General features: G+C 39.2%; 1 protein-coding gene across 1 annotated transcript in view; it reads right to left on the reverse strand.

The window, feature by feature from the left end:
- Nucleotides 1-255: 255 nt before the first annotated feature.
- BABAM2 (BRISC and BRCA1 A complex member 2) overlaps nt 256-10,777 on the reverse strand; it is a gene marked incomplete at its 3' end in the record, with an annotated part of 119,961 nt that continues 109,439 nt past the window's right edge. The window contains 1 exon segment of the mRNA XM_072410309.1: nt 256-409. Within this exon segment, the coding sequence (XP_072266410.1) occupies nt 256-409 (154 nt within the window).

The raw sequence follows: 10,777 nt of genomic DNA on the forward strand, positions 1-10,777 counted from the left end.
TTTTTTTAATTGGGAGGAGTTGCAGAATTTTGCACACCACTGGCATTTTGCATTGTGTTCGCTGGGTCCAGATGGACAACACTGATTGTTAAACATTTGGTGAAAGTACCTCACATATTCAATTGCAAATGTGATTGCTATACAAACCTTCAAAACGATTACAGTTCTAACTAAAGAATGATCATTATTCTCCAAATGTTAAACATTATTTGGACCCTCAGAGGGAGCAAGAAGCATGCAGCCACAAAATCTTACTTAGCTCTCTTGGCCATCTCGTTTCCATCCCAGCGTGGGCTGTAGGGGTAGTTCTTCTGGGCTTGGGAGTAGAGTTGCCCGCTGTTTGTGAAATGATATACAGACTGAAACGTCAGGGTAGGCTGATCCCGCGGGAAATACAGAGGAAGGTCAACTGCAAAGACACAGAGAGGCATTTATAATAATATTATTAAACTGTATTTAAAAAGCACCAACATATTACGCAGCGCTGTACAATAAACAGAAGTGGAAATTACAGACAGATACAAACAATGACACAGGAGGAGGAGAGAACCCTGCCCAGAAGAACTTACAATCTAGGAGATGGGGGAAGTATCACACAATAGGACCAGGATATGGAATGGTGGGTGAGTAGTGAGGGTTTAAGAGACAGAAGAAGACGGGTAGGTGAGGTTGAAGCGTTGGGTTTTGAGTGCTCTTTTAAAGTAGGAACAAGCCAAATAGGATGATGAAGACCATTCCAAAGAGTCGGGGCAGCTCTAGAAAAGTCTTGGGGCCATGCGTGTGATGGGGTTATGAGTAAGGAAGTCATTAGTAGGTCATTGGAGGAATGAGGAAAGGTAAGTAGGACAGGAAATGTGGAGGGATTCTATGGTGAAACAGAAGCCAATGAAGAGAACTACAAAGAGAGGCAGCCGATAAGAAGTGGTGGGAAGGCTGTGTATGGGGTAGGTAGGTGGGAAGGATGGATAAGTCTATGATAAATGTTTAATCGCTGGGAGTGGAAACCTTATTGTTTCCCAAAGCAGAAGCAAGGAGTTAGAGAAGTTTTACTCCAAGCATTTCCTAAGCAAAACAAGCAAATACCCCTTAAAGTGTGGAGGGGGACCCACTGCACCAGTGCAAAAGATTTTTACCTGGAGTTAAGCTTTAAAGCATTTTTAACAAGTATTGTGACTTACATTAAAGATCTGAATGTTCCCATTTGAAATGCATTTTTTTGCTATATTTTACAGGCCGTTCTGAAGAAAGAAAGCAGAAGCCTCGTATGGGATTGAGCCGTCATGCCTGGAATTCAGACAGACAGGAAGTCACCTGGAATCACCCAGATGCATGAAGCGAGTTCCATGCCATTGAGAACATTTTATACCAAACTGTTTACAATACCAGCTCGAAAGAGAGAGAAAAAAAAACACATTTGAATTGAGCAATGAGCGATGGATGTGGGTGTTTCCAGGTCACTGCTGGGAAGGATGCAGGTTATAGGAGGACAATCAGCGAGAGGAAGAGACGCTGTGTTCTCTGCTGGAAGATGCAGAATAAAAAATGGTAACAGGGTGCTGATTAATTTCAATATTATAGTAATCAGCTCCATATTTTCCAGAATAAGGTCTATAATCAAATCGAAGTCATTATTACTGGATGACGGAACACAGCTGTTTCTGAGGTCTGTGGAAGGCCGATCGGCGGACACAAGATGGCAAAACCATTTTGTGCAAGATTCGGAAATCATGAAATGAACGGGGACTAATGAACTAATAACAAACTAGTTTTATTGAATACACTTCAGACAAGATTGTCAGCCTCCCTTTTAATCTAATATAGTATCATGAGTTCTAACTTTCCTTGATATCTATGACAGCCACGCAATTAGCAAAAGAGCTCGAAAACCCTCAGTATGGTTTCCCATTGATCTCAAACCTTCAGGTCATAGCATTTCTTCCTGCATTTGTTTTATTAAGGATTCCCTAAATACATTTTATTTCAGCTGAATGGCACTCACATAATGACCTGTAAATGGTGCCCCGTGCCGTGACAACACGGCTACTTTTTTGGGTGGTTACTGAAGAGTTGGGTCATAATATAGGTGCTGCCACTCACCTACAATTTCTTCCCATCTGGCTTAAAAAACTTTCTGGATTGAACACTATAATGTTGTGTGATCCCAAAAACAGTGTCCATGACAGTCTGGGCCGACAGAAAAGAGTTACATGACAGCTAGCTTGAAATAGGCTGGGATTTTGGACGTGATTTTTTTTTTGTTGCTAGGACATGCATACAATATTTGATGCATACATTACTTTCCATTGTGCAAGGAGGAAATGCACAGGGTGACTATTAGTTCCAGGACAAGGAAGATATTTACGTAAATTGGTACACCAAGGAGTCAGTCAGAGGTCTAGTTTAACACCTTACTAATTGCCCAACAAAGATAACGCAATACAAGAGAATAGAATATTCTCAAATATGTTCACAAGGTTCATAGGACAGAGATCTCCAGACCTGTGGCTGATTGTTCAGACTATGTACTGTATGTAAAAGTGTTCTATACAGAAAAATTACTTTATGTTCAGAAATTCACCGGACAAAGGCTGCATACACATTCAATATTTGTGAAAATAATGAAAGATCTTTTCAAAAGACTGAACGATGCATGAATGAGTGCTGTACATAGGGGAGGGGAGGGGAGGGGGTAGAACGCGAGATCGGCACCCCGCTCTGCTCTCTCTCCTTCACTTCCATTACGATCGTTCAAGGAAGGATGCATGAACGACCAACTACGTACACATGCCAGATTCTTATCCGATATTAGCCCTGAGCCGATTATCGGACGAGAATTAGTATGAGTGCCATGCACTTTATTGGGCAGCCTATCAAATTGCTCAGAAATCTAGTATTTGAAGCTCTTTCTAAATGAGCAGAGCAATGCATGGCAGCGTTTTGTCACATAGCTCTGCAGTGCACTGGTAAAGCAAAACAGCTTGGCCACTTTGCAAGCCCCAACTTGTGATTGGATAGGTAAAGGGAAGCAGCACACTAAGGTGATCTCTTTTTATTATGTCCTATGACTGGATATGGGCATCATGATAACTCCGCTCACTGACGTTCCGTTCAGCAGAACTGGGCTTTACAACAGGTGGAATAAAAGCCAAAGTCAAGTTGTAATCAAGAAAAGCTGTTTGAGATTTTCATTGAATGCATAGCTCCAAAAATTGTCGTCACAATCTCTGCTTCTCCTTGAGGGTTTTCATCAATTTAAGTTCCCTTTTTTCAACAACATCAAAACTTTTAATGCAGAATTGTACTTTTTGGCTGCTATGCAAAGTCTAACATTTGATTTGATTCTGGAGAATCTATGGTAAATATTTATTGCTAGTATAGGTAGAAGGTACACAAGCAGAAATTGTATAGGGAGTGGGTGTCCCTATGCCACTAACAAATTGTGTACAATAGCCAAAACCCCTATCTTAGTAAATCAGAATAAGAGTGGAAAAAACAGCAGGGGATTTCATATGGCTGAATCATTTATGTAATAGAATTAATAAGGATTTCAACAAAGGTTTTCCAAATGTTTACAAGCATAGATATCCACAAATACTTCATTATAATGTCCCTGCAATTGGCTCTTAATGATTAAAGGGTTACAGGGACTTGATACCACACAGAGCACAAATTCCAGAGTTGGTAGAGCGGTTAGTTATGTAGATAGTTAAACTGGATCCAGAGCCCCGACGCAATCCCCCAGTTTAGGCTTCCTCTGGGGATTTTGGGGGAAACCACTGACAGTACAGTTGTATTGGGCAGCATGGTGGTTAGCACTTTACAACGTTAGATCCCAGGTTCGAATCTCGCCCAGAACACTAGTGCATGGAGTTTGCCGCTTCTCCCCGTGTTTGAGTGGGTTTCCCCTGGGTACTCAGGTTTCCTCCCACATTTCAAAAACATGCAGTTAGGTTAATTGGCTCCCCCCCAAAACTCACCTAAGACTGTGTTAAAGACATATGACTATGGTAGGGACATTAGATTGTGAGCCCCTTTGAGGGACAGCTAGTGACATGACTATGGACTTTGTATGGCTGTGTAATATGTTGGAGCTATATAAATATCGTATAAAAATAATAATAAAAATTGTCACGCCAATACGAAGGCACTAAGAATGTATATATACAGTGGAGAACTGATCTAGGTGTACATGCTGTTTAAATTAGACATTGGAGTCCATGGACCAATAAATAATCGGGTTCCAGGCTGGTGGTGGTAAATCTGTGATCTCAAGTTAAAAAGAAACTGCGAGGTTGTTTGTCCAAAAAGTGGTAGAGAATATGAAGACTGCTGGAGATGATAGCGGCTACTGACAGCAATAGGTGGAGCCTGACTACTGAGCAAGCTATATTAAAGCAGTGTTTAATAAGCATAATGAATGCAATCAGCTGTTTAATGACTAAAAGGTCGTTAAGTAAGATGATGCCGTCATTATCAGGTGACTTCTGTCAGATGAACACGGCTGATGCAACAAACACAATCCACACATGTGACTCATGTGTTATTATGAAGTAAGGAATCTTGGGTTGGCTATTTAACACCACCCAAAGCTTATAATATAGTTGTGGATTATGTTCATTAACTTCATAATTGAACTTTAAAAATGACGCAGAATGCAATAAATTCAGAAATTGCGTTTGATTGGTAGTTGCAAAAAAATATCATACTAATTTTAATTTTTAAACAATGGTGTACCGAATCTTGGGGTTCCCAGTGTACACTGACACCTAGGGGCCCTAAAAAAACTGATATATGAGGAATTCATAAATATATTTAAATGTGTGAGTGTGTCGAGGAAGACAGAGAGAGATTAACAACACTTTCCGAAACAATGACACACTACAAATTGAGGATCCTTTAATAACGATGCACTGACATCTGGAATCATAGTACAATCACACATTTTCAGTTGGATTCCGAGAACAATGACACAGTAGCACTTGTCAATATACCCAGAACAATGACGTATGGGATTCTAGAACAATGACATACTGACACTTGGGGTTGCAAAGAAATGACACTTTGGGGATCCGAGAATATTGCAACTTAAGGTTCTAGAACGGACACCAAGTGTAAGGTGTTGATGACATACTGACACTTGGGCTCTCATAGAAATGACACAATGACAGTTAGGGATTTAGGAATAAGGACACTTGGGGTATTAGAATAATAACCATATGACATATTGGGGTCCTAAAAGAATGACCCACAGACACTTGGTGTTCCACAAACAATGGCACACTGACACTTAGCATCCCAGAAAATGATGCACTGACACTTGGGTTCTCATAGCAATGACACAATGATAATTGGGGGTTCCAGAATAATGACACATAGCGTTCTAGAACAATGACACACTGGCACATGGTGTTCTACAAACAATGGAAAACTGACACATGGGGTCCCAGAACAATTAGAGACTAACATCTGGGGGTCCCATAATAAAGACATGACACATGAAAATATACATTAATGGGGCTTTAGTACATACCCTGCTTATAATGAATATTAATAGTTTTTCCCTCAAGGAAGTTGAAAACTAAATAAAACCTGGAGGAACTTATTACAGCCCCTATACTAACACTACATGAATCTTTTTGCAGATTTTCTAGTTATTTCCTAGTTAAAGTGGACCTATTGTCATTGATTCATGTTACATGCATATATGATAAGTCTTATATACCATTTTAAGGAATTCATTCCCACTCTTAGAGATTACAACACTTTCTTTTACAATGAGCTAGATTTATTAATGCACTGAAAAAGATAAGATTATCAAGAGAGAACCTGGGTGACCCAGCAAACTGTAAATGGATCGGGTCTGGTAATGAAAACATTTGCCTTCTAAAAGCAAATTAGTATTAGGAAATCCATTCCAGATTTGCTGGTTCTCCTATGATAGTCTATCTTTTTTTAAAAGAAGCGGAGCTTTAAAAAGGACCAAGGTATTCATCTTCCTCTTTCCTTTGAAGGCCAATGCTATATTTCTCAGTCCCTATCCATTGCTAGCATTTACCTCTACACACTCAGTGGTGCTTGTACAAGTCTTGGCTTAATGTTTACAAATCTGTAAGACAATCAGCCCATGCAGCTACAGAATAGCAGGCATGATCACTGGGGAAGATTATGGAAATTCTTTCACCTACCTACAAAATACAAATAATAATAAATCAGATGACCTGAATGGAAGTAAAGGGAACCATATTAATGTTAAAATGTAAAAGGAAAGTATATGCAATCCAGGATCAGCAGGTGAAAACACGCAATGCAATGAGCAATACATTTTATATTATCATACAGTATTTATATAGCGCCAACATTATATAATATTACTATTACTATATATTATAATACAATAATCAGCACTGTACAATAAATAGGGGTTGCAAATGACAGACAGATACAGACAGTGACACAGGAGGAGAGGACCCTGCCCAGAAAAGCTTACAATCTTCTGGGTAGGGGAAGTATCACACAATAGGAGGGGGATATGGAGTGGTGTAAGTAGTGAAGGTTTAAGAGACAGAAGAAGATAGGTAGGTGAGGTTGAAGCGTTGGGTTTAAGGGTTCTTTTAAAGGAGCAGAAAGTAGGAACAAGCTGAATAGGACCAGGAAGACCATTTCAGAGAGTGGGGGCAGCTCTAGAAATAGGTGAGGAAGTCATTATTAGGTAATTGGAGGAGTGAAGAGATTGGCTAGGAGAGCATTTTATTATATTTATTTATATTTTCTTTTTTTTTATATAATTATTTATGTTCTTTGAATTTATTTCTGTGTATTGTACTATATCAGGAATGTATCCATAAACTTGTAGTCTGTATAATTTACCAGTGTCATTCCTTTATAATAAAGTACTGAAAAATGCCGGGTCCGTCGCTCTTGTGAGTTGGATCTTGTGTTCTTTGTGTTTGTATAGGGCTTGGGTGGTACTAAACTTTTTATCAGAAGCTTAACAACGGCTGGCAAAGTTTTGGAGCGTTACTAAGACCTTTCCAGGTAGAAGAATAGAAGAGCAAATAGTAACAGAGATCCGCACCTCCAAACAGATAAAGAGATCTAAACATGGGATAAACTGCATTTTACTGAGGCCCTTTTTCAGCTTCTCCAGCAAAAGCTGGCATCTGATTGGCATCAGGACAAGAACACGAAACGTATGCAGCAAACCTTCTGGGTTATTCTGTTAGGGTCATTTCAGGTGACATAGGAGATTTAAACTCTGACTACTGGTTTACCCTTTTTTATCCTTTTTTGCAGCCATTTCCTACCAACAGGTACTGCAGTGAAAGTTGCAAAGCATTGCTTACTGATGGTGACAACTGTGCACAATGTCTGAGTAACGTGTGTTAAAAGGAACATTTGTAATCCCTAGTGTACTTCCACCTAACAAAGTGACAATGCAGAGAAACATTTAGAAAACAGGGATGGAGGTTGTCACAGTGTAAGAGAAAGTGTTTGATCAAGGAGCACATTGTTTAACACAAGTTGAAAAAAAATAATATTATCCTGTTTAAAGTTACATGAAATTTTACTTATTGTATTTATTATTATTACACAGTATTTATTTAGCGCCGAAATATTACACAGGGCTGAACAAAGTCATGTCACTAGCTGCCCTTCAAAGAAGCTCACAATCTAATGTCCCTACCATAGTCATATGTCATTATTACAGTCTAAGGTCAATTTTGGGGGGAAGACAATTACCTTAACTGCATGTTTTTGGAATGTGGGAGGATACCGGAGTACCCGGACGAAACCTACACAAACACAGGGAGAACATGCAAACACCATGCACATAGTGTCCTGACTGAGATTCGAACCTAGGACCTAGCGCTACAAAGGACACTGTGCTGCCCACCATTGGATTTACCTATATGTTAAAAAGACAGTCCTGTTTTGGTAATATTATCACCTGACAAATATCAGGCGTGCCAAGGCGCTAGAATATATATGTGTATTATTTTTAAAGAAGAGAAGAAGATGAGGAATACATGTACATACATATGCCGTATTGACTCGAGACACTATACGGTTATACCGATGCTCCTTGCTAATGACAAAGCTCCATTACAATGACCTGGTTGTTAAACAAATTGGACTTTAGGTGAGGAGCAGTAAGAAGTCAGTCTGAAGAGCTGTGTGCATGCAGCTTGCATTAGTGACAGGTTCACTGACAGCCGGTGGAATAGAGGATGGAACTGAGAAGGGAGGATGATGGGAAGATGCCACGCTACTGTACAGTATACAGTTCTTGTCGACTATATCCCTCAGAGAGCCGGACATAAGTGCAGGTTGTAATTAGGCAGGTAAGTCGGTAAGTGAAGAATACCTGTAGTATGAGTATACAAGTATATTGTTCATATTTCAAATGTCTTGTTCTTTTGGCCAACCATTTGTGTAATTCAAATTTCTCAGCCCAGCCAGATCCTCAACTCTGAAGCCTAACAATAGATTACCCCACCCCTGAGGATTACCAGGACACAAACTAGACCTTGATTGGCTGACAAAGAGCAAGCGGCACTTTTCCAATAATTATTTTGCTCTTTACTTCTTTCAGCAATCTCTGGCAGCTTTGTAAGAACATAACTGGCCTATAAGTGCTTTGCCTGTCTAAGAGCTGCTCTGCAGAAGAATACAAAAGGCCATTTGAGCAAAACTTGGGTAATTTGCCACAGGAACAAAAATAATTATTTTTTCTTCCATTTAACAAATATAACAGAGGACAGAAGGTTTGTCAGAAGGCCCAAAAAAAAAGAGGTAATCATATGATAATAGTAAGGTCAAAACCTGGAATAATAATAAGCCTGGCTTATACAATATGTAGTAGGTGCAATTAGTATTTGAATATATTTAGTGGAACAAAACAAGAATCAGTTAACAAATACAAAGTTCATGGTCTGTTAAAAAAAAATGAATTACTAACTTGATATGGAGATTTCACATGGAGTAAAGGAGGTCTCTAATACCGACACATTTTGCCCAAAGGGCTTCCTCAGGGGTATTTAGTGGAGACCAGTATATTAATATCCTGTGATAGGAATACAAGATGGACCATGAAAGAATTTTAAACATTTTAGGAGATAACCAATCCAAGTTTTTTCTAGGGGTTTTTAGAGAGGGTATCTACTGAAGGAATAAGTCACACAGGAGGTGCCTTGTAATATTAGAAGTTTGGAATCATGTTGGAATGTTGGAATCATGGAATCAAGGAGCAGCACTGGTCCCTCTGATAAAACTCCCTCTTTCCTCTCCTCTTCATTTATTTTGTTCTCTACAAAGGGGATGGCCATTGTAGGAACGTACAAGGGAAACACCAATTTTTTTTAACTAATCTCTTACTATTGGATTCAATTGGTCAAAAATATGTGATTCTGCCCTTGTGATTTTTTCCAGGTAGAAATGTTAGCCCCTGAAATGAAGTGATTGTGTAAAAAAAAGGCTTTAGTTCCTCACATTTGTATGCAACCTTTTTGTTCAACCCACTGAATTAAAGCTGGAAGTCTGCAGTTCAACTGCGCCTAAGTTGTTTTATTTAAAATTAATTGTGGTAAAGTACAGAACCAAAATTAGAAAAAAAGTTGCCCCTGTCCAAATATTTATAAACGTAACTGTACATATATGGGAGTTCAGTGTTCAACCCATACATTTTTTAAAACCTGGTGGGAAGAAATTGTAGGCAGGTGGCAGCCCCCTCCATTGTGACCCAACTCTTCAGTTGCTAAAAAGTCCCGGGTGGTGCGTCCAGGCAAAAAGTTCTGAGGAGAACATCGGGGGTTGTTACAGCAGGTGTTCAGGGAAGTGGTTCCCTTTCACATGACAGTCTATTAATGGTCAATCAACCATCGATCCTTTCCTTTCCCACCCTCTGTAGTCTAATTAGCTCCAGACCCCCAAAACAGTATCTACCTTTACCTTTGGAGACGTACAAACACCCAGCTCTCCTTTAGACCATCCTCTGGACTTCCAGGAAGCAGGAAGGATGATGAGTTGGTAGGAAAGTATGATTTCTCGGCAGGAGAGTACAATGACCAACACTTAGGAACCTTACTGCTAATTTACTGTAAATGTGTAAGGGCCACATCTGGGTCACACATGTTGGCCACACAGACATATATATCACAGGTTTGTGTCTGGCCAGTCACCTCAGATCCCCCATCTGTCTATTTTAATAACTCACTTACTGTGAGGAAGAACATTTCTGTGAATAGCAGCACTGTGTAAATACTCCAAGGAACAGGCAAATGCCACTAAAAAAAGTCCTGCAAACTTCTAATAAAGGCTTTGGAAAATATGACATCGCTATTAGTAATCGATGACTCCATATCTTCCTGTCTTTTATTTCTGATTGGGATGTTCAGTAGATGTAAATTTTACTATACACTGGGCTCTGGGATTTACTTGCTACAATAATTTAATCTGCATGAACGTTGTATGCTCTCCCTATGTTCAGTGGGGATACAAAAACATCACACCCTTCAAATATTCACATTTTGTTGACTAGCATTCTAAAGTGTAGACAGAAAACAAAAAACAGCCACGCTTACATGTTTAAGTAAGGATATTAAAAGTTCACAAAAAAGATATTGTGAAATTGGAGAGAGTGCAGAAAGAAAAACTAAACTAATAAAATATTATTATTAGATATAATAGCAAAATAAAAAAAAAAAACAGAATCACTGAAATGGATACAAGTCTACACCATGTCAGTTCTTTATGGAACCACCTTCCACAGCAAACGCCT

Source organism: Pyxicephalus adspersus, chromosome 4, assembly GCF_032062135.1.
Source record: "Pyxicephalus adspersus chromosome 4, UCB_Pads_2.0, whole genome shotgun sequence".
In the NCBI taxonomy this organism is placed as follows: Eukaryota; Metazoa; Chordata; class Amphibia; order Anura; family Pyxicephalidae; genus Pyxicephalus; species Pyxicephalus adspersus.